Source organism: Canis lupus, chromosome 27 (genome assembly GCF_003254725.2).
Source record: "Canis lupus dingo isolate Sandy chromosome 27, ASM325472v2, whole genome shotgun sequence".
Taxonomy (NCBI): Eukaryota; Metazoa; Chordata; class Mammalia; order Carnivora; family Canidae; genus Canis; species Canis lupus.
This window is the reverse complement of record NC_064269.1, coordinates 35857271-35882787: the sequence shown is the minus strand read 5'-3', so window position 1 is coordinate 35882787 and position 25517 is coordinate 35857271. Positions and strand designations below refer to the sequence as shown.

Here is a 25517-nt window from a genome sequence, read left to right as displayed (position 1 = left end):
TTGCTCAGTGCAGAGTGGCCAAAAGCAAGTTGTATTGGGAAAAGGAGAAAAAGAGAGGAGAGAAAGAAGGAAAGAAAAGAGAAAGAGAAAAAAAGGAAAAAAAAATGAAAAAAAAGAAGAAAAAGAGAAAGAAAAGGAAAGAAGGGAGAAAAAAGGGGGGTGGGGGAAGGAAACAAATCAAAAGGCAAAACAAAACAAAACAAAAAAAGAACCACGGGGGAGTATCTTCTGATTCTGTGTACTTTAAGTCCCTTGGCTTCCCCTGGAAGTTGTCAGTCAGTCTAGCTGGTCTTCTGGGGGAGGGGCCTGCTGTGCTGCTTTTCAGGTGTTAGCAGTTGGGGGACCTGCTGTGCCCCTTCCTGGTGCGGCTCAGTGGGGGTTGTTTACCCCGTGAGGCCCCAGGAGCAACAGCCCCAGTGTCGGGGCCAGCTCTGGAAACCTGGATTCAGCCCCTGCAGGAACTCCGGAGCTCTCCGTCTGCAGGGCTGGAGGCTCCGGGGCGGGCCCGCTGATCTGCTCAGCTGGGGGCAGGAGCGTCCTCGCTGTCCTGGGCCCTCCCGGCCTCTGCCTGTCCCGGGGGGAGGCTGGATCCTGGGCTGTGTCCCGGCGCCCTGTGCTCCGGGGCCTGCGCTGTTGGATTCGCGCTCCCGGGCCGCGCAGCCCCCTCCGCACGGAGCCTCTTCCTCTGCCCGACCCCCTCCGAGCTGCTCCGGGTCCCGCCGTGCGCGCTGCAGCCCTTAGGGAGCTCGGCGCACTCTCCTGGGCTCGCAGTTGCTCTGTTACTGTCCCCGGGAGCCCGAGGGCATCCCCGCCCTCCTGGGTCCTGCTCCACCTCCCTGCGAGCCCCTTTCCGCCCTGGAAGGTTGGTGCAGCTCCTGCTCCTCCGGGACGGGGCTCTCCTGTCCTGGGGACACTCGCCCCGGCCTCAGCCCGGCTCCTCGCGGGGCCCCTCCCCCTTGGAGGCCTTTTGTTTCTTTATTTCTTTTTCCCCCGTCTTCCTACCTTGATAGAAGCGCGAACTCTTCTCACTGTAGCATTCCAGGTGTTCTCTCTTTAATTCTCAGGCCGAATTGATAGATTTTTCAGGATAATTTGAAGGTTTTCTAGGTAATTAGGTGGAGACAGGTGATTGGGAGACCCTACTCTTCCGCCGTCTTGCCCCTCCCTAACCCTGGATTTCATCAACAGTTTATTAAATATAAAAATGAATCTGTTCATTACAAGAAATTTTACAAAAATTAAACAAAACATTCTTATAGAAGATGAATTATTTAATTATTGACCTTTATTTCCCTGCAAGGTTATTTTTGTGTCACATTATAGATGGAAAAATAATTCAATAACTATTGGCAGACTTTTCTTCTGGAAGTTTTCTTCACAGAGGAGGTTCAGAGAATGGCACTTTTTTTTTAAAGATTTTATTTTATTGTATTTTTTTGAGAGAAATTAGAATGAGGGAGAGAGCATGAGCAGGGGTCGGACAGAGGGAGAAGGAGACTTCTAGCTGAGCAGGAAGCCCCATCGGCTTGATTCCAAGACCTGGGATCACAACCTGAACTGAAGGCAGACGCTTAACCAACTGAGCCACTCAGGCACCCCAAAAATGGCTTCTGTTTTTTGAATCCTTTATATTTTATAAGTCATAAGCTTTTACACAATCCTCTGCATGCAGATGTATGTGTTTGGAGTTAGACAGTTTTCAGTGTAACCTTTAAAACTTGATCCATAAACTGCACAGGTTCCATTCTGCATTTCAACCATTGTTAGTCTAGATTAGAGAGAAAGATATGTTATATTTGTGACTTTGTTAATATATAAATATAAAAATGCAATAAAATTTATTTAAATATAGGTTTTGAAATAATATCATCTCAGGAGGTCTTAAGACCATGCCTTGTCTTTCTTTGTTAAAAGATATGCAAAATATAGCCAACTCAGTTATAAAAGCTAAAGTTTCATTCTTTTTATTTTTCTTTTTCTTTTTTATTGGAGTTCAATTTCCCAACTTATAGCATAACACCTAGGGCTCATCCCATCAAGTGCCCCCCTCAGTGCAAAAGTTTCATTCTATTATAAATTGTATGTCACTATTTTTTCCTACATTGTAAATTAGTTTCAGAAGTCTGGAATCTTTTGATATATGTACCTGGATGAAAAGAAAGTTTTAAAATGTTTTTTTTAAGTGAATAGATTAGAAATGAATTTAAAATTCAATTTAGAAACCAGAAAATGTCATGTTTTATGCAAAAATAAACAATCTCCTTTGATATATGCAACTTTACTTTGTAAGCAAATAAAAATTGTAAAATTCTCTTATAAATTACGTGTGTGTGTATACACACACACATACATAATGTGTGTGTGTGTATACACACACACATACATAATGTGTGTGTGTGTGTGTGTGTGTGTGTGTGTGTAGGCATTCCATGTAGAAATAGTTATATATGTATATATATTTTGCCTCGGAAGCTGGTGATTTGTCTTCTGCCAGGAACAGGTGTGAAAATGAAGGTCAAGGAAACAGTGAGGATGCATCAATGTGAATTTAAACAATAACATAAAGAAAGATCATTGTCAGATAGTATGTATTCAGGAGGGCAAGAGAAGAAACTCAGTCCATATAGAAAACACTAGCTAACATAGGGAAAAATTAAGAAATTTTTATTAACTGCTCTTGGTTGCTTTCAGACTATGCACACTAGAGCCTTATTTTTATATTTATTTATTTTAATTTTTTATTGGATTTCAATTTGCCAACATATAGCATAACACCCAGTGCTCATCCCAAGTGCCCCCCTCAGTGCCCATCACCCAGTCACCCCAACCCCTCGCCCACCTCCCTTTCTACTACCCCTTGTTCATTTCCCAGAGTTAGGTGTCTCTCATGTTTTGTCACCCTCTCTCATGTTCTGTCTCCTTTTCTGATATTTCCCACTCATTTTCTCTCTTTTCCCCTTTATTCCCTTTCACTATTTTTTATATTCCCCAAATGAATGAGACCATATAATGTTTGTCCTTCTCTGATTGACTTATTTCACTCTGCATAATACCCTCCAGTTCCATCCATGACGAAGTAAATGGTGGGTATTTGTCATTTCTAATGGCTGAGTAATATTCCATTGTATACATAAACCACATCTTCTTTATGCATTCTTCTTTTGATGGACTGCTTGGTTTTACCCCAAAGATACAGATGCAGTGAAGTGCTGGAACACCTGCACCCCAATGTTTATAGAGCCTTATTTTTAAATCTCACTTTGTTTTTGTATCTTTCAGTTTCTGCGTGTTTTCCCATGCCATTTGTATCACGTCTGCTAGAGCGCTAATTACCCTGGATTGTACTTATTTGCTTATAATCATATATTTGACCGAAGCGTGAAGTCCTTGAAGGATCTGTATCCTATTCATCTCTATCATTATCTCTGCATAGTTCCTGGAAATTGAGTAACACTTTTACAAACATTTATCACATGCATAAACTGAAACTTATTTTGCTAGCTGTTTTGCTTTTGCTTCTAAAACAAAAATTTATACTTGCAGCGTGGAAAATATTAAGATAAGGTGATACAAATTTTATTAGTGTTTCTACAGAATAAACTGGTTTTTATTAAAAATAAAATTTTAAGCCATACAGAAATAAAGTTATTCCAGGTCAATTCTAAGGTATACTGGGGCCTCCAGATTCCAAATATATAATGAGGTAGGGTAGGTAGTCCCTGTGACAATAAACATAAGGGGAGGTTTGAAAGAAACAGATGATGGTAAAGGGTTATGCATCGATCCCTGCCAATTAATCATTAGAGAAGCAAAGTAAACTTCAGAATTAGTGAGGAGAGATTTTTTTAAGATTATTTATTTTAAAGAGAGAGAGAAAGTGGTGGAGGGGAAGGGAGAAAATCTTCAAGCAGACTCTTTTCTAAGTGCAGAGCACAATGTGGGGCTTAATCTCAGGACCCATGAGATCATGACCTAAGTTGAAACCAAGAGTCTCTGCCCAACTGACTGAGTCACTCGGTCCTTTGAGAAGAGATTTTTTATTAGTCATTTAATGATAATTCTGGCTATAGAGTAAGAAAGACATTTATTTGAATTCCTAACACAACTATTACTCATTTTATAACTTAGGTGAATTATTATACACTTTAAGACTCTGTTTCTTACCAGCAAAATTAGGTTAAAAATGACCCCTATTACATGGTTTTTAAGAGTCCTCAATGAGAAGATATACATAGAGTACTTAAAACTGTGTATGACAGAAAGAAAGCACCTAATTAACCCAACATTAGCACTAATATGTTGTGATGTTTTTATTACGTAGCACAGAATTAAAGGTTCAAATAAGTAAAATATACTTGAAATAAGGAATTACAAACTTTTATAGTCTAGACAATTTCTGTTTCCTCTTTGCTATTATGAGACGAAGGGCAGCAAAGGTGACAAGCCACTTGGGTTTTATTCCTGAACTTTGTGCTAAAATGTTGAAATTATTAAGTGATGTAGTGAAAAGTAAGGTGTTCTAAGTGTTATAAACAACCTTTTAAGAGAGCTTCCTTAGCTATTAGATATCCTACTCCAAAGGAGTAAGGCTATATTCATAAGCTTTATGAGCATTAGGATATTGTCACTTGGTTCTGCTGTACATAGTTGAGCTGTATAATCAAGTGGTTAAAAGAGCAGGCTATAGAAACAGAATACATAGTATATCTGGGAGTCCAGAAAAACCAAGACAGTTGAAGTTCACAGGCCACAGTACTTGATATGAGAGAGTTGAACAAATAAAGAAAACTGAGGATATGCAGAACATCTCACTTGAGTATACAGCAGAGTATTGATTAATGTACATAAGAAAAGTACCCAAGAACAAAGAAGAAATTACCTAGTGCTTGCACATAGTCTAGAATCATGCCCATTTTCACCAGCCATATGGTAAAAATTCATATTTCAAAAGACTTTGGGTAGATTACTTAGAAGTGTCTTGCTTCAGTAATAGAGGATAATTAATTGTCGACTGAGCATCCTTTTTTTTTAAAAAAAGATTTTATTTATTTGAGAGAGAGAAAATATGAGTGGCAGAGAGGGGTAGAGGGAGAGGGAGAAGCAGACTCTCTGTTGAGCAGGGAGCCTGAAGCAGGGCTCAATCCCAGGACCCTGGGATCATGACCTGAGCTGAAGGCAGACACTTAACTGACTGAGCCACTCAGGTGCCTCTAGACTGAACATCCTAATAATGCTTAAAAGCAAGGCCAAAACAGATCAAGTTGTTTCTAAGTAACTTATTTGTGTCTAAGAAAAAACAAACAAACTCATGTTTTATAAATAAAAAATACATAGCAACAAAAAGATGAAATTCACAGTCTATGAAACTTAATAGGAAAATACATGTTAAGCAAAAAAACAAAATAGTATGACCATAATAAGAAAAAAATTCATCAAAACTGACCCAGAACTAACACAGATGTTAGAATGAACAGACAAGGACATTATGTCAGCTATCATGGCTGAATTCTGGATATTCAAAAAAGTGAAAGAAATACATAGAAGATTAAAAAATCAGCCAAATCAAACTTCCAAAATGAAAAGGTCAATGTCTGAGATAAACTATAACTTGAGAGGGTAGTGGACATTAGACATTGTAGGAGAAAAGATAAACAAATTTGAATTCAGGATGACAGAGTATATCCAAAATGAAACACAAAGAAAAACATAGAGTTAACTTCATCCCGATTTCAGTTTGCTTAGTGTACCTGTAATTGTAGTGTTTCTGAGGGGGAGGAAAGAGAAATGAAGGAGGAGAGATATTTGAAGAAATAATGGTAGTAAATTTTCTAATTTTTCTTGAAAATTACAAACTCATAGATCCAGGAGTCTCAACAAAATGCAAGCATAAGAAATACGAAAAACAAACAAACAAACAAACAAAAACTGGGACACCTGGGTGGCTCAGTGGTTGAGTGTCTGCCTTCCGCCCAGGGCATGATCCTGGAGTCCCAGGATTTAGTCCCACGTTGGGCTCCTTGCATGGAGCCTGCTTCTCCCTCTGCCTGTGTCTCTGCCTCTTTCTCTCTCTGTGTCTCTCATGAATAAATAAATAAATCTTTAAAAAAATACTAATCCAAGGCATTTTATAAACAAATCAAATCCAGTTATAAAGAAAAGTTATTACAGTAGCCAGAAGTAGAGAAAAATATGTATTACAGAGTAGCTAAATGGATTAAAAATGAGATACATCAATATGCTGCAAGCAAGAGACTTACTTTACTCTAAGGACACATATAAGCCAAAAGTGAATGATTGGAGAGTGATATTCCATGCAAATGATAACCAAAAGATAACAGGGGTGACTACAGATACATCAGACCAAATAAACTTTATGTCAAAATCATTTATATAAGATAAGAAGATCACTATATTGTAGTAAAGGGGTCAGTTAAATCAAGAGGATAAAACAATTTTAAGTATATATTCACCCAATGTTGGAGCACATAAATATATAAAGCACATATTAACAGAATTGAAAGGAGAAATAGATAGCAATATAATAACATAGGAGATTTCAATATCATACTTTCAACATTGAAGAGATCATGGGAAAACTAATAAGGAAACAGTAAATCTGAATAATACAATAGACCAAATGAACCTAACAGACATATTCAGAACATTCAGTCCAACAGAAGCAGATTACCCATTCCAGGATAGATTATATGTTGACCCCAAACAAGCCTTAACAAATTTAAGTTTAAAAATCATATCTAGAATCTTTTCTGACCACAATAGTAAGAAACTAGAAATCAATAACAAGAGAAAAACAGAGGGGCAGCCCAGGTGGCTCAGTGGTTTAGAGCTGCCTTCAGCCCAGAGTGCGATCCTGGAGACTCAGGATCGAGTCCCACATTGGGCTCCTTGCATGGAGCCTGCTTCTTCCTCTGCCTGTGCCTCTGCCTCTCTCTCTCTCTCTCTTTGTGTCTCTCATGAATAAATAAATAAAATCTTAAAAAAAGAGAGAGAAACAGAAAATTTCACAAATACATGGCAATTAAGCAACATGCTCCTGAACAACCAATGATTCAAGGATAAATAAAAAATCAAAAAGGGCATCAAAAAGTGTCTTGAGATGAAAAAATGAAAACAGAACATGCCAAAACCTATGGGATACAGGAAATCAGTTCTAAGAGCAAATTTTATAGGTATAAATGCCTACATGGAGAGAAAAGATCTTAAATGAGCAACCTGATGTATGTAATATATATTATCTAATAATATATATCTAATAATATATTATCTAGTAATATATCTAGTATACTATCTTGACCATAGTTAGCAATACTATATTATATACTTGAAAGTTGCTAAGAGAGTAAATCTTAGATGTTTTCACACACACACACATACACACACACAAATTGTGGTCACCTGAAGGTGATAAATATATTAACTAACCTTTATGTGATAATCATTGCACAATACATATGTGTATCAAATCATCAAATTGTACATCTTAAACTTACATAATGTTATATGTTAATTATATATCAAGAGAGTTAGAAAAAATAGCACAAAGTTTAGTAAGGGAGAAAGGGAATTATACCATTGGAAGAATTCTATCATATACATAAGTGATATAATACTGGTTAGTAAATAAGTCAGTCAGAGAAAGACAAATACCATATGATTTCACTTGTATGTGGAATTTAAGAAACAAGAGAGTTGAATATAGGGGAAGGGAAGGAAAATAAGATAAAAACAAAGAGGGAGATAAACCATAAGAGACTCTTAATTCTAGGGAACAAATGGGGTGGCTAGAGGATGGGGAGATGGGATAACTGGGGATGGGCATTAAGGAGGGTATGTGATGTAGTGAGCACTGGGTATTATATGCAACTGAACAACCCCTGAAGTTAACAATACACTATAAGTCAACTAAGTTGAATTTATTTATTTATTTATTTATTTATTTATTTATTTATTTATTTATTTATATTTTATTTATATATTTACTTATTCATGAGAGACACAGAGAAAGAGCGAGAGAGGCAGAGACATAGGCAGAGGGAGAAGCAGGCCTCATGCAAGGAGCCGGACATGGGACTGGATCCTTAAACTCCAGGATCACGCCCCCAGCGGAAGGCAGGTGCTAAACCGCTGAGCCACCCAGGGATCCCAACTAAGTTGAATTTAAAATTTTTTTTAAAGATATATTCAATAAGCTACAGAGCAAGCTGAAACAAAAACAAATAGCACTAGCTAAAAGCTAAGAAAAGAGATAACATGTTAGTATAACTTAAAATGTATTTATTTATTTATTTATTTATTTATTTATTTATTTATTTATTTATGATAGTCACACAGAGAGAGAGAGAGGCAGAGACACAGGCAGAGGGAGAAGCAGGCTCCATGCACCGAGAGCCCGACGTGGGATTCAATCCCGGGTCTCCAGGATCGCGCCCTGGGCCAAAGGCAGGCGCTAAACCGCTGTGCCACCCAGGGATCCCTAAAATGTTTTTAAAAGATTGAGAAAGAAAGCAGGAATATACAGCAAATTGTATGACTAAAAACAAATAGCAAGATGAAGGCATATTAATCATGTAAATAATTACAGAAAGTAAATGTCTTAAGCTTCCCAATAAAAGGGCAGATTAGATGAAAAAAATGACTCCAATTGTATTCTGTCTATAAGAGGTTTACTTTTTATTTTAAAGATTTTTATTTGTTTGAGAGACAGAGCGCGCGCGAGAGAGAATGCACGCACAGGTGCGGGGAGGGGCAGAGAGTGAAGCAGGCTCTCCGATGAGCAGGGGCCCAAATGGGGCTTGATCCCAGGAGTCTGAGATGACTTAAACTGAAGGGAGACACTTAACAGACTGAGCCACCCAGGCACCCCAAGAGGTTTACTTTTAATATAAATGCACACACAGGTTAAAAATAAAGGAATGTAAAATAAAGACCACATTAACACTAATCAAAGAGAACCTGGAATGGCTATATTTATAATTGATAAAATAGAATTTCATAGCACAAAATGTCATTATGGAAAAAGAGCTCATTACATAATGATAAGAGTCATAACTCATTAAGAGTATGTAACAATCCAGTAACTTATCAATAGAAATTCAGAATATATTAGGAAAAGATTGTTTGAAATGCAAGTAGAATGCATAAATCTATAATTATAGTCTAAAATTTCAATACCTGTCTCAGTAATTGATAGAAAAAGTAGAAAATTAGAAAGGTTATAGAGGGCTTGAGCAACACTCTCAACCAATTTGACTTAACTGAAATTATAGGCCACTCTACACAAGAAGGGAGTAATATATCTTCTGTTCAAGTGCAGATAGAACATTTCTAAAGATAGGCCATAGTTTTGTCTTTAAAACCAATCTCAATAAGTTTAAGTAGATTCAAGTCATACAAAGAATGTTCTTTGATAAAATGGGACTAAATTAGAACTCAGTAAAAGAAAAATATCTGGAAAATTCCCAAATGTTGGAAACTAACACACTTCTGAATAATCCATGAATCAAAGAAGAATGCAAAGGGGGAATTTAGAAGCTATTTTGAACTGAGTGAAAATGAAAACACAATATCTCAAACCATGTGAGGCTATTGCTAAATTATTTCACATATTAGTAGCCAGACTGCTTCTATTAGAAAAAAATAAAATCAAAAGATCAGTTTTCACTGAAGAAACTATGGTTTCTTTTTTAGGGGTGAGGCAAATGGGAGTCCTTTAATACAGCTGAAGGTCGAATGAGGAGCCTATGTGAGTGAATGCTGAAAGAAATACAGTGGAAGTGGGAGCAGAAACTAATGAAATAAAAGATTGAAAAATAAATGGTAAATAAGCACAAAAAGGATGTTCATCATTGTTTTTCATTAGGGAAGTGCAAGTTACATTCACGATGAGATACTACACACCCATTAGAATGGCTAAACTGTAAGGGATTGATTGTAGCAAGTGTAGACCAGGATGTAGAGCAACTAGAACTTTCACACACTGCCAGAGAGTGTGTAAAATGGCATAGTCACTTTGGATAATAGTTTGGCAGTTCTTAGAAAGTCAAACATACCTATTATATTACCCAACCATCCCACTCCTAGGTGTTTATATAAGAGAAAAGAAAGCATATGTTTATGTAAAGAGTTGTATACGAATATCCATAGCAAGTAGCTTTATTGTTAATAGTCAACAACTGGAAAGTACTCACATATTCATCAACAGATGAAAGGATAAACAAGTTGAGCTACACTTATAAATGGAATATTTCTTAGGAATAAAATAAATTATTTTTTATACATGCTATGAGGTGACTGAATCTCAAAATGATTATACTGAGTGAAAAAACCAGACATAAGAACAGAACATACAACAGAACTTCATTTATTTTAAATTCCATAAAATGCAAATTAATCTACAGTGGGAGAAAGTGGTTAGTTGCCCGGGGACAGGAAGAGGTAGGTATAAAGGGGTAGGGAGGAGAAATTATTGCAAGGGTGCAAGGAGAAAGTTTTGCAAGTGATAAATATGTTAATTATTTTGATGTTATTAATGGTTTTGTGGATGTATACATTTCTCAAAAATTTTCAAATTGTACACTTTAAATATGTACAGTTTATTGAATGTAATTATACCTCAACAATTCAGATGATAACTTCAAGAAAGAATATGATACCTAGCCTCTCTGCTTAGTCTCCTTATCTGTAAAATGGGCATAGTCATAGGATTAGATGTACTTTGCACAGTACTTGGCACATAGTAAACAATTAATATCAGTCATTATTATTGGTATTGGCTGCTCTGCTTCACAATCTCCTAAACTTAGGTCTTTAGAGTATTTTGCTGAATCTATTAGAATATGGAAACATCCTGGCATTGCATGAAGTAACATATGATAATTGAATGACCATAGGGATAGCTTAGGGACAAATTCACAAATAGACACCTATTATTACAGACTTACTGATTGGGCAAGAGAATGGTGCCATCTTCCCACTGCCAGGATCCATTTGTTGGAATTTGTATTAGTCCCATCCAATGATATGATTTTACCAATTTAAAGAAATCCTGTTGGAGACCATAAATAAAATCAGTAATCAGAATTTTAATAAATACAAAGCCATAATCATTTAATCATTTTCCCCCCACATTTGGGGAAATGCATTCTGTCCTCTAGCCTATTTCTCACTTAAACACTGTACATAATACCTATAATTTCTGTGCTTTCTTATTTTTATTTATTTTTTACTTATTTTTTATTTTTTTTAAATTTTTAAATTTTTATTTTTTAATTGGAGTTCAGTTTGCCAACATATATCATATCACTCAGTGCTCATCCCATCAAGTGCCCTCCTCAGTGCCCATCACCCAGTCACCCCAACCCCCCACCCACCTCCCCTTCCACTACCCCTTGTTCGTTTCCCAGAGTTAGGAGTCTCTCATGTTCTGTCATCCTCACTGATATCTTCACTCATTTTCTCTCCTTTCTTCTTTATTCCCTTTCACTATTTTTTATATTCCCCAAATGAATGAGACCATATAATGTTTGTCCTTCTCCAACTGACTTATTTCACTCAGCATAATACCCTCCAGTTCCATCCACGTCGAAGCAAATGGTGGGTATTTGTCATTTCTAATGGCTGAGGAATATTCCATTGTGTACATATACCACAGCTTCTTCTTTTTTTTTTATAAATTTATTTTTTATTGGTGTTCAATTTGCCAACATATAGAATAACACCCAGTGCTCATCCCATCAAGTGCTCCCCTCAGTACCCGTCACCCAGTCACCCCCACCCCTTGCCCACCTCCCCTTCCACCACCCCTAGTTCATTTCCCAGAGTTAGGAGTCTCTCATGTTCTGTCTCCCTTTCTGATATTTCCCACTCATTTTTTCTCCTTTCTCTTTTATTTTTTAATTTTAATTTTTAAAACAGATTTTACCTATTTGAAAGAGAAAGAGAGCAAGCAAGAGAAAAAGAGAAAGAGTGAATGAGCACACAAATGAGGGGAGGGAGAAGGGCAGAGACAGAGGGAGAAGCATACTCCCCCTGAGCAGGAAGCCTGATGCGGACTCAATCCCAGGACCCTGAGATCATGACCTAAGCTGAAGGCAGACACTTAACCGAGCCATCCAGGTGCCCTTGTGCTTTCTTATTTTTGATGCAGAAAGTTTTAGGGTGGATATATCTGAGTCTTAGTGCCTCTCTTATGTTTCAGACTTATATTGCAGTGAGTTGTCTCATATGTTAGGACTAAATATAGGAATGGAAATTAAAACATATACTCAACCTGGTCCTCTCTGCTGTATATCTTCAGAAGACTGGAATTTTGAGACCTACAAGAAGCTTGGCTCTGATACCAGCTTTTACTCTCATTAAAAAATTGGTAACAGCTGTTTCTATAACATATCCAGTTTTTAGGACACGGACCACAATAACTTTCTAGAAAGAAAGAATATATTATTAATTCTGTATAAATCTGAACATTATAGCAGATTTTGTCTAGATAGGTTAAATACTTTTTTATTCCAACTCTAACATTCCAGATAAATCAATTTGATCATTTCCAATAACATATCTTTACACATTTATGTATACAGAGAGAGATGCCAAAAATAGATATCTTTTGCTCTTTGGAAGCATTCTTGTTGTTAAAAAATAAAAAAGTAAAAAAAAATTGGAATATATGGATTATGGACAAGAAGTAATCATTTTCTCATACATTCTCTTGTTTACACTATTGGATACATGCTAATACCCAATCATATAGAGATACATATAATTTTTACTTAAAAATATTAGAAAATTAAAAAAAATATTAGAAAATTTTCACATACCTTGCAAAGAAATTGGAGCTTCCTGGTTGAATAATGCTAATAAAATAATAATTAAGAGGATTGAGAGGTACAAACTTCCAGCTATAAAACAAATAAATCATGAAAATAGAAAGTACAGCATAGAGAATATAGTCAATAATGTTATAATAACATTGTATAGTGACAGATGATGAGCATTGAGTAATGTATAGAATTATGAATCACTACATTGCACACCTAAAACTAATATAACATTGTATGTAAAGGGCATTTCAATAATAAAAAAATAAAATTATTAAAAGGGCTTATAAAAATAAAATAAAATAAAATAAAAGGGCTTATGTGGTTAGTAACATAATCCTAACCAAAGTAGTTAACACATTTTTACAAGAATGGCAGAAACTTGAGAATGTGTATAATATTGCTAGTTTATGTTTCTGTGCTTCTGAATACTGATCAAAGTAATGCATTACAATTGTTAAATGGAGAATTCTCTATCCACTCCTCTACTATCACTTACAATATCTGATGATTATGGCACCGCATATCATTACCATTATGATGAAATGGATCCCCATAGCTATAGCAATGGAACAGGTTACGAAAAGTGGAGATGCTGTCCCAAGGGAAAAAAAAAAGAGTGAGAAATAATAGAAAATAAGGATTAATAAGTTCTGATATGTTCATGTTTGATATAGACATTATGAATGTTTTTTAATGGGATGAGTGATAATCAATACTTTTACCTTAATTATTTTTCTCAAAACAAGTAATATAGGTACTTGTAAATGATCTTTAAAAAAGAAAGTCTATATAGAAATGCATATTCTCTCTTAAAGTTCTCCAGTTCCCTCCTTAGAATAATTCATAGTTATAATTTTGAATTTTTTTCATGTAGATACAACAAATACAGACAGCTCCCCTAGATCCCTTTATTAAAACACATTTAAGAACCTGTGCAAAATATTCTGTGATTTTTTTCACTTAAGAAAATATCTTTTGTGATTATTCAATATCATGTCTTATAAAGTCAAAATTTTATAAATAGTTGTTTACATTGTATTTCATTGGTAGATGGATAAAATCTATTGAGAGACGTTTAATTTTTTCCAATGTGTATTTAAACCATTTTTTAGTTTTGCTATTAAGATATAACAATATGAATAACACTTTATATATACCTGTGCATATTTTTGAGCACCTCTCTAGGAGAGATCCCTGACAGAGCAACTGCTGAGTCAAGGGTATTTGCATTTAAAATTTTTGTAATGATTAAGTTAAAGAAGAAATACCAATTTATGTAGTATCAAAAATAAATGTAAAAGCCTGTTTGCTCACATCTGTTCTAAGTATTATTCACATTTTTAAATGTATCAATCTTCTAAGCAATATTTTTTATTTTATTTTTCCTTTTGTGAATAAGATTGAGATCCTTTACTATGGTGAAATAATGTATTTATTTTATTTCTCTGGAGACTTCTCTTGTCTTGAGTTTGTATTGAGTAGCTGGTTTCTTTCTTACATTTTGGGGTAAGAATGTTAGTTCATTCCTTACTATATATTTTGCAAATACACATTTCAGATATTTCTGCTTTAACATTATGAAACCTTAGAGGTGCTGAAATGAGTATTGGTTAACTTGATCAAACTTTCTATTATGGCTGATTTTCTTTTTGAGTATGAATAAATTGTCTTCTTTATTCTAAGTTTATAAAGTAAATTATGCTCATGTGTCATCATGTTATATGGATTCCTTTTTTACTTGGCCTATTTGGTATTTGTGTCTCTGTGTGTGTGTGTGTGTGTGTGTGTGTGTGTGTAATAAATGAGGCAGAAATTCAAAGTTATAATTTGTCCCCAAATTGGCACTAAATTTTTCTAATATTATTTACTAAATAAATCAACGTGTTCTCATTGATATGAAATAACATTTTTAGCATGTAATACATTCCTATATGTATTTTCACTTATTCCTATATTCCTTATGTACCCTAAGAACTTTAAAAAAAGAACTTTAAATATGCTTTTCAAGAAATTGCTACTTTTAAAATATGGTAATTAATCTTTCAATAGAGTCACATTAAATGCATAAATATCGGGAGATAATTTACATCTTTAAAATGTCTTTTCCCATTATACATCTTATTTTATGTTCATCAATAGAACTTCAATAGGTTTACTTCTTGAGTTTTTAATCAAAAAGTTTACTTCTGTCTTTTAAAAAAATTTTCGGTCTTATGTATATGGCATTTTTATTTCATCACATTTTTCTTGTTTTTGTAGTTAGTAAGGCAATTGATTTTTAAAAGGATTTTATTTATTCATTTGACAGAGAGAGAGAGACAGCACAAAGCAGGAGAAGTGGCAGGCAGAGGGAGAAGCAGGCTCCCCGATTAGCAGGGAGCCCTGTGCAGGGATGGATCCCAGGACCCCAGGATCATGAATTGAGCCAAAAGCAGATGTTTAATTCACTGAGCCACGCAGGCACCCTAAGCAATTGATTTTTATATTTTATTTGCAATCAAGTCCTCATATCAGATTTCCTTATTATTTGTCATATTTTTGAATGAAGCTTTTGAGGGCTTTAAAAAATATCTTAAATCACAATTTTTTTCAAATAATGTTCATTTTGCCTGTTTATTCTAATTTCATATTACTTGCTTTTTTTCCTTTTCTTGATTATTCATGTTGGTAACACCAGCAGAACAATAAATATTACACAACAGCAATGATAGTAAAAATTCTTGCCTTTTCTAACTCTAATGAAAATGCTGCCATCATTTGTCAGTAAGTATAATGATAGTTTCTGAATAAATATACATTTGAAAAACAGTATTTATATTTTAGAGGTCTTAAATATTAAGTTCTTTTTAATTAAGAACTCATTGACTTTTTATCCAAAACTTTTTCAACATTATGTATATGATAATACAATCTTTCCCCTTTGATTACTGCATACAGTACATTTCCATTCCTATAATCAACTCTTATAAAGTGATATTATTTAATAATCATTTATTTTTTAACATTTAATAAAAATTCATAGGTGGGAAGAATCTGTTGTTTTCCTTTCTGTGTGAGCTATTTCAGGCACTATTTTCAATGATATTCTGGCTTTATAAAAGACAGAATGCTTATCTTCATCAGTGCATTCTGAAACATTTCTGTGAATGGCAATCAAGTTGTTGCTTTCACACTGTTTAAGAACAAAATTCTGAAAGATATTTTATATTTCCTTTCTCTTTTGTTTCCATTTCTTTTTTTAATAATAAATTTATTTTTAATTGGTGTTCAATTTGCCAACATACAGAATAACACCCAGTGCTCATCCCGTCAAGTGCCCACCTCAGTGCCCGCCACCCAGTCACCCCCACTCCCCACCCCCCTCCCCTTCTACCACCCCTAGTTCGTTTCCCAGAGTTAGGAGTCTTCCATGTTCTGTCTCCCTTTCTGATATTTCCCATTTACTTTTTTTTTTTATTTTTTTTTATTTTTTTATTGGTGTTCAATTTACTAACATACAGAATAACACCCAGTGCCCGTCACCCATTCACTCCCACCCCCCGCCCTCCTCCCCTTCTACCACCCCTAGTTCGTTTCCCAGAGTTAGCAGTCTTTACGTTCTGTCTCCCTTTTTGATATTTCCCACACATTTCTTCTCCCTTCCCTTATATTCCCTTTCACTATTATTTATATTCCCCAAATGAATGAGAACATATAATGTTTGTCCTTCTCCGACTGACTTACTTCACTCAGCATAATACCCTCCAGTTCCATCCACGTTGAAGCAAATGGTGGGTATTTGTCATTTCTAATAGCTGAGTAATATTCCATTGTATACATAAACCACATCTTCTTTATCCATTCATCTTTCGTTGGACCGAGGCTCCTTCCACAGTTTGGCTATTTTGTTTCCATTTCTATTTATTCCTCCTTACAGTTAGTTGTTCAGTGCTCCCTTTGAAGCTACTGTATCACATTCAATGCAATCTCTAGCAAGACATTAACAGTATTTTTCACAGAGCTAGAACAAACAATTCTAAATTTTGTATATGACCATTAAAGATCCGAATATCCAAAGTAATCTTGGGAAAGAAAAGCAAAGCTGGAGGCATCACAATTCCAGACTTCCAATTATATTACAAAGCTGTAGTGATCAAGACAATATGGTCCTGGCACAAAAACAGACACATAGATCAATACAGTATAACAGAAAACCCAGAAATGAACCCAGAACTCTATGGTCAACTAATCTTTGACAAAGCAGAAAAAGGGTATCCAATGGAAAACGGACAGTTTCTTCAACAAATGGTGTTGGGAAAACTGGACAGCAACATGCAGAAGAATGAAACTGGACCACTTTCTTACTCCATACACAAAAATAAATTCAAAATGAATGAAAGACCTAAACGTGAGACAGGAAACCATGAAAATCCTAGAGGAGAACAGAGTCAATAACCTCTTTGACATTGGCCATAGCCACTTCTTACTAGTACATCTCCTGAGGCAAGGGAAACAAAAGCATAAACAAACTACTGGAACTTATCAAAATAAAAAGCTTCTGCATCGTGAAGGAAACAATCAACAAAAACTGAAAGGCAACCTATGGAATAAGAGAAGATATTTGCAAATGACATGTCTGATAAGGGATTAGTATTCATAGCCTATGAAGAACTTAGAAAACTCCACACCCAAATAATCCACTTTAAAAATGGGCAGAAAACATTAATAGACATTTTTCCAAAGAGATATCCACTTTTCCAAAGAGACATCTGTTGACATGTGTAAATAGATACATGAAAAATGCCCAACATCACTCATCATTGGGGAAATACAAATTGAAACTACAATGAGATATCACCCGACACCAGTCAGAATGGCTAAAATGAACAATAGAGGAAACAACAGATGTTGGCGAGGAATTGGAAAAAGGGGAACCCTCATGCATTGTTGTAGGAATGCAAACTGGTGCAGCCACTATGGAAAACAGTGTGGAGGTTCCTCAAAAAGTTAAAAATAGAACTATCCTATCATGCAGCAATTACACTACTAGGTATTTACCCAAAGGCTAAAAACATACTAATTTGAAGGGATGTGACCACTGATGTTTATAGCAGCATTATCAACAATAGCCAAATTATGAAAAGAACCCGAATGTCCATTCATCAGTCAATGGACATTTATCTTTTCATTTTATATATATTGTATACAATATATAGTGGAATAATATATACATATATATTATGAAAGAGTATTATGCCAAATGAAATCAATCAATCAGAGGAAGACAAATATCATATTTCACTCATATGTGGAATTTAAGAAACTAAACAAATGACTATAGGGGACAAAAAGAGGCAAACCAAGAAACAGACTCTAATCTATAGAGAACAAACTGATGGTTACCAGAGGGGAGGTAGTTGGGGAGATGGGTTAAATGGGTGATCAAGACTGAGGGCCCTTGTGATGAGCACTGGGTGTTGTATGTAAGTATTGAATCACTAAATTCTAAACTGAAACTAATATTACACTGTATGTTAACTAATTGGAATTTAAATAAAAACGTGAAAACAAATCAAGAAACTGCTGTCTCAATTGTCATTACTATGTTAGTGATAATCTCATTTGTATGACACGAAAAAACCCTAAACTGAACAGTTTCTGCTAATTTTATTATATATTCCGTTATTATATTAGAATTAATTTCATTTCTGCTTTCTTCATCAGGATAAAATTGAATGCTTATCACTTATCTAATCATATATTCCAAGATTCATTTCAGTATATTGAGAGAAGACAAATGAAATATTGAACTTACAGTTTTCTCCACATTTGCTGGTGATTAATGTAGGCTTTCTCTTTTGCCTTTGTGGAGAAGTACCATGTGTTACCGGTTCAGAGTTATAATTAAGGATTTCATTCATCTCTGGTGAAAAACAATTCAGGCCAATAAGAATCAGAGCCTTTCAGTCTTTTGGGTCATAATTTTTTACAATTTAACTTGTCATACTATTCATATCTTTTAAAAGTATAACATCAAGTAACTTTGTTTTATATTACTTCGTTATGATTTTTGCACTTTGTAATATGAATAAAATTATATCTATTCTCTTGAAATATCTTTAGTAAGATCTTATAAAGTAAGTTAATTCTTAATGTATAATGAAATCTATCATTAATATGGAGACAGTGTATAGTAACAAGGACAGGGGCTTAGGGAGTTAGACATGTGTTTAATTCATAGAGCGACACTTGCTAAATTAATAACTTTACAAATTATAAAAAAAAGGAAGGAAGAGAAAAGAAAAGAACAAAGGATATCAACACAGCTTATTATAAGTATTTTTTTTAAAAGTGAAGTAAATAATATGCTCTCTTCCTGAAATAACAATCATTACTAAATATGTAAAAACTTTTTATAATAAAATGTTAGTACTAATTATCTTTTATACCTAAAATTAAACTAAAATATTGTTTATACACACCATATGTAATTTAATTATCAAACATGTGAAGAGGGTAGGTATTGCTTTATGGATGAAGAAATGGAATATTATAGGTGGCCAAAATCATATTGTGTATTTAATATAATGCCAGAGATAGAAATCTACTCATGTTAAATATAGCATGTTTCATATCTCCATTTGGTAGAAAAGGGAAACTTAAGCACGTAGAAGCTGTGGATCATCCCAGATCTCAAAGCTAAAGACTGGTAAAATTATGATATTTGATTAAAATTCTTCTAACTGCAAATCCTTATACTGTCACTGTTTCAGGCTATCTTAAATTGTGAAAGATTTTACTTTAGGTGTTTAATGAAACAAAGGAGGGAAAAGCTTTCAAGTTTTGAAAAATCCATTTAAAAATATAACATGAAATGAACATAAGAATCAGAATAATTTGCTTTCTTATGGCTTGTATGCTTGTATCAAATTCTTAGTATCTTAAAATTATGCACAGACCAAATTGCACATTTATATAGAAAGTACTGGGACACCTGGGTGGCTCAATAGTTGAGCATCTGCCTTTGGCTCAGAGTGAAACCAGGTTCCCAGCATCAAATTTCGCATCAGGCTCCTTGCATGGAGCCTGCCTCTTTTCCCTCTGCCTGTGTTTCTGCCTCTCTCTCTCTGTGTGTCTCATGAAAAAATAAATAAAATATTAAAAAATATATATATAGAAAGTACTTACCCATGCTGTGATGAGCCCACCGATCTCGGACCAACTTCATTGTTTAGTTATGATTGTTTACCCTAAAGATTAATCCAAAATCTTCATTTTGAACATGATCTATATCTTCCTTAGAAAATTGACAATACAAAAATATTTCTCCCATTCATATATACAAAGGGGAAAAAATGAAAATAAGAGTTCATATAAAGCCAGGAAAATTATTTTTTTACATTTCTCTTGGTTACAAAATAATAAATAATTATTTCAAAAATACACTGGGTATTTTTAATTCACCCATATTAAATTACTTAATCAAAAATATTTTCCATCACTGACCTTGAATGACACACACATAGTTCTCCATTTATAGTTATTTTATTTTATTTGGTGACAATTTTTTTTGCAAGGCAAATTTGAGTAAGATATATGGATTTTTTAAAATGTTTTTTTCATTTTACAGTACATTTTACAGTACATATTAATTCAACTTCTGTCTATACTGTCAACATTATCATCATTTATAAGTTATCATCACCATCATTATTAGCAAAAATAATCTCATATTTATTTATATAGTAACATCTTATAATGTCCAGAAGAGCTATCAGAAAAAAAAAAATGGCTAGTAAGTATACATAGTGCATAGATTAAAAAAAAAAGCTGTTTCATATTTGATCGTGGTAGTAGGAAGCAACAACATGTTTTTCATTTTGCAAATAAAGTTCTGTATCACAGAAGGTAAGTGCCCTGTACAGGAGCAGAAAACTCATTTGTGAGAATTCAAATGGAAATTCAATCCTCTAATCTCAAATGAAGATTCTTTCTTCTAGTTTTGTTTAATGACAAGACTCCATCTTACAGCAGCATCATAACTTCTTATTCTTCAGTAAGTATATCCTGCCTACTCATTATTGAATACAGTGAACAACAGTGTATATCTCAGAAGTAAGAAGCAATTCAAACACTTAAGAAGCAATTAAAATTATCTTATGGTGTAAATATTTTTGGAAACTTTCTTGAGTTTGAAACCTCAAAAATTTCTCATTTTTTTGAATAACAGTTGTTAGAAACACAAACACACACAAAAACACACCTGATCAAAGAAGGAAGGTCTTGATTCCTGTGGATAAAATTCTCCTATACAACTGAAAAATTTAGACATGTCCTAAGTTATCACTTTAGAACCAAAATTGGAGATGTACAGTCAATTCTGATTCCTGAGAAAGATATGACAAATGTTATTGTAATCTCACCTTATGAAGAAGCATAACACAAACCACAGTACTTCCACCTTATCACAGCACAGAAAATTCCACAGAGTGGTGAAAAAACTGCAAGGTATTAATGTGATTTTATGACTTAAATGATCAATTCAGTCATAAGAATTTTCCCAGAGTTTTGAGAAATGAATGGTAAGATTAGATCATCTCTTTCTGAATTAAAAATGAAAAATTGTCCTAAAATATGGTTGTAAGTACTGTGTGGGGAAAAAAAAAAGAAAAAAATGTTAACTTCTTAATCATTTTGTGCATGTGCTACTATAAATTTGAATAGAATCAATTACGCTGTATCATATAAGTTAGAGCTATACAAAGATATCTTTCAAATATATACACATACATGTAAGCATATGTATACATATAAATGCATACAAGTAATTCGACATATGTGTATACAGATGACCTTTTAATTATAATTAAGTAAATTATAAGCTGTATACAAAATAAAAGTTCTATGATGAATCATCATATGCCTATCTTAAACAATTATCCATTTGTGGTCAAAATACTTCATTTATGATATATGTCTGTCTAATACCCATCTTGCTCCTATTAAATAGGCCCTTTTCTCTACTTTCCTTGTGAATATCACTCATTATATTTCTTTCTAGTTCTCAGAACAAAAGCATCAAATCTTATGGTAGAATAGCAATATAATCAACAAATGTCTTAATGTTCTGGTTTTTTTTTTTTATCCAAAAGATACAAACATAGTGATTCCAAAGGGGCACCTAAACCCCAATGTTTATAGTAGTAACGTCCACAATAGCCAAAATAAGGAAAGAGCTGTGATGCCCATCAACAGATGAATAAAGATGTGTATATATATGTGTGTGTGTGTGTTGTGTGTATATACACACATATGTATACATATGTATATATACACATATATACATACACCATGGAATATTACTCAGCCGTCAAAAATGAAATCTTATCATTTGCAACAATGTGGCTAGATCTAGAGAGTATTATGCTAAGCAAAATAAGTCAGAGAAAGACAATTTTCATATGATTTCACTCATATGTGTAATTTAAGAAACAAAGCAGAGTATCATAGGGGAAGGGAAGAAAAATAAAATAAGATGAAATCAGAGAGGGAGACAAACCATAATAGACTCTTAACTCTAGTAAACAAACTAAGCATTTCTGGAGGGGAACTGGGTGGGAGGATGGGGCAATTGGGTGATGGGCATGAAGGAGGGCATATGATGCAATGAGCACTGGGTGTTATATGTAACTGATGAATCACTAAACTCTGCCTCTGAAACTAATAATACACTATATATTAATTAATTGATTTTAAATAGAATTTCAAAAAAGGACATAATGACTAAATGTAATATGGTATCGTGGTTGGGATAATGAAACAGAAAAAAATATATTAGGTAAAAACTAAGGAAATCTGAATACAGTATATTCTTCATTTAACAAAAATCAGTATCAGTTCATTCATTGTGACAAATGTGTCATACTAATACAAGTAGTTAATACAGGAAACGAGATGGGGTATATGGGAATTCTCTGTACTATCTTTGCAATTTTTCTGAAAGTTTAATGCTATTATAAAAGTAAAAAAAATATTTAAAAATAAGTATTGGGGCTTCTTTAGAATGTAATAATAATAAATAATAATTTTATTAGTGTAATACACATGTGAGACTTTAAAGAAAACAAAAAACACTCTGGAGGGAAACATCTAAAAAATCAGTCACTCATATTAATTCACTGAACCTGAGCTTGTGAAAAACAACTTTAATCAGTGAATCTACAATCAGTCTATTCAATCAGTAAGAGATAATGATTAGGTGATAATCTTTAGCTAATAGAACAATTAAACACTTTATATATAATATGTATGAGATAAAATTAACATTGGCAAAATTGATTCTGCAGTTTGATAAAGCTATAAAAGTTTTTAATGAAATCAGTAGGTTATTTAAAATCTTCCCATGTGGGTAACACAAAAGGCAGATAGTTTTACAGGAGAGAAATAATAAGCTTTTGAGAGAGAGATCATTATAATTTATGCAAACTCTGCTAAATGGTATAGAAAAAAGGAACTGTTATTTCTTTCAGTAAAAGTAGAATTAATTACCTTGACCTAAATTAGATGAGAATATGTTAAGAAAGGAAAAAGTCAATCTCATTTATGAAAATTGTTGCAAAATCCTAAAACAGCACTAAACCAAATCAGTGTATAAAACTCATAGAGATAATCAAATTGAGTTTGTTTCACAATAAAATAGTAGTTTTCCTTTGAAAGAAAAATAATTAAATGTAATTTGCTATAAACAATAGATTAAAGAAATAGAACATAATTACAACCAAAGTGGAAAGCACATTTGCTATAATTCAATACTTTTTCATGATAAAAACAATCTTTGGCATATATATGAGAGGACTTACATAAACATCATTCTTAACTTGGAGATATTAATAGTCTTTTAGAAAACCACAAAAGCAAAGCAGTTACTCATCACTTCTTTTAAGTGTCATTGTGGAGATATTTCAGCACATTAAAGATGACCACAGGGAAGAGATAGAGACTGAAAAAAGTTTTTTTTTTCTGATTCTATGTTCAACTATATTATTGGAAAGGAAGACATTTCTCTGCCTTAGGGTCTTTTTAGTTGAACTTAGAATCAAATTGACACGAAACAGACTAACAGGAGGAAATCAAATTTAACAGGCATATGAGTGGGGAATCCACAGATGGGAAATCCCAAAGACTATGAGGCAGCATGAAACTTACATGAGGTAAGGAGAGGAGGAGGGCCTGTGATACAAAAGGGAGAAAGCTCATCAGCAAGAAAGTGAAAGATATTTGTTATGCAGCTAAGTTCCTTAGGGAAAGAGGAGCCTCTGTTAATAGCTCTATTCTTTTCCATTATAAATTTATGCAGTTGAGGGGGAGACATAGAGATTTTCCTGCATCTGCTGGGTTTCCATTACTGTCTTAAAAATTATTTTCAATTAGTTTTAAATAAGCTCTACGCCCAATGTGGGTCTTGAACTTAGGACCCTGAGATCAAGATTCATATGCTCCACCCACTGAGCCAGCCAATTGCCCTCCTTTTATAAATATATTTTTAATTTAAGTAAGCCCTAAGCCCCATATGAGGTTTAAACTCGTTACCCTGAGATCAAGAGTTGCAGGGGTTTTGATCACTTTAACTCAAAATAAATCTTTATGCCAATGTGGTCCATTGTAGGGCAGCCTTACCTGCCCCTACAACATAGAAAATAAAAAATAATTAAGGGACACTTAGGTGGCTCAGGGGTTGAGAGTCTGCCTTTGGCTCAGATTGTGATCCTGGGGTCCTGAGATCCAATTCCACATCAGGGTCTCCTCAGGGAGCCTGCTTCTCCCTCTGCCTATGTCTCTGCCTCTGTGACTCTCATGAATAAATAAATAAAATGTTTTAAAAAATAACTTAATAACCAGTTAGTAGAAATAGTATTAGTATAACTGATGTAGCATTAATTTGCAAAAACACTTACATTAAACATCATTAATAAATGGAAAAAAAATCTTTAAAAATATATCATTAACAATGACAATAGAAACTCAATAAGGCACTTGTGAGTAAAACCAACAGAAATAGACAAGATCTACCTGGAACTTACATAACTTATTCAGTATTTTTTGAAAACTCCAAATTTTGTTGGAACTATTGGTTCTTATAAAGATGTCAGTTAATCCTAAAATGTTTCAGTGAGCCAATTTAATTCCAATTCATATCCCAGGTTTTATTGTATAACCTACAAAATAGGATCCTAAATTTCAAAAGCCAATAGTTTTATTGCTATTGCAGAAGCAAACGTGGGAGATTATTAAGACCTTATTTAATGCTATGTTAATTAAAACAAAATGATAGATGAACATGGACAAAGCAAAATGAAAAAGAAAAAGATACAGACAAGGAAAAGTTATGTGCACAGTTGAAAAAAGTACATGAGGTAGCATTGAAGATAAAGTAGGAAATGAGATACCATTAAATAATTAGTGCTGAAAAATTGTTTGTAACAATATAAAAATATGAAATTTGATATTTACCATATATGTGTATATCACATGCAGAAGAATTACGAACTTAAACACACATCCCTGGTGTGTGTATGAGAAGTAAATATATGAGAGGTGTCTGGGTGGCTCAGTTGGTTGAGTTGACTGGTTGACTCATGATTTCTTCACAGGTCATGATCTCAGAGTGGTAAGATCAAGCCCTGCATTGGGCTCTAAGCT

The 25517-nt window shown here is 34.0% G+C and overlaps 1 protein-coding gene across 4 annotated transcripts; it reads right to left on the bottom strand.

The window, feature by feature from the left end:
* Nucleotides 1-1402: 1402 nt before the first annotated feature.
* On the bottom strand, nt 1403-25517 carry KLRK1 (killer cell lectin like receptor K1). 4 transcript variants are annotated; one of them, XM_025455058.3, is made up of 9 exons: nt 25329-25509; nt 21082-21205; nt 20007-20068; nt 18634-18741; nt 13336-13431; nt 12837-12917; nt 12290-12441; nt 10962-11065; nt 1403-1768 (listed from the first exon to the last, which is right to left on the bottom strand). In XM_025455058.3, the coding sequence occupies exons 3-9, from the start codon at nt 20044-20046 to the stop codon at nt 1651-1653; spliced, it is 699 nt and encodes a 232-aa protein (XP_025310843.3). In that variant the 5' UTR covers nt 20047-20068; nt 21082-21205; nt 25329-25509; the 3' UTR covers nt 1403-1650. The 4 variants fall into 4 exon arrangements, with proteins under 4 accessions (XP_025310843.3, XP_025310844.3, XP_048958617.1 ...); XM_025455059.3 differs by having other exon boundaries at nt 12837-12872; nt 25329-25499; XM_049102660.1 differs by lacking the exon at nt 21082-21205 and having other exon boundaries at nt 25329-25517.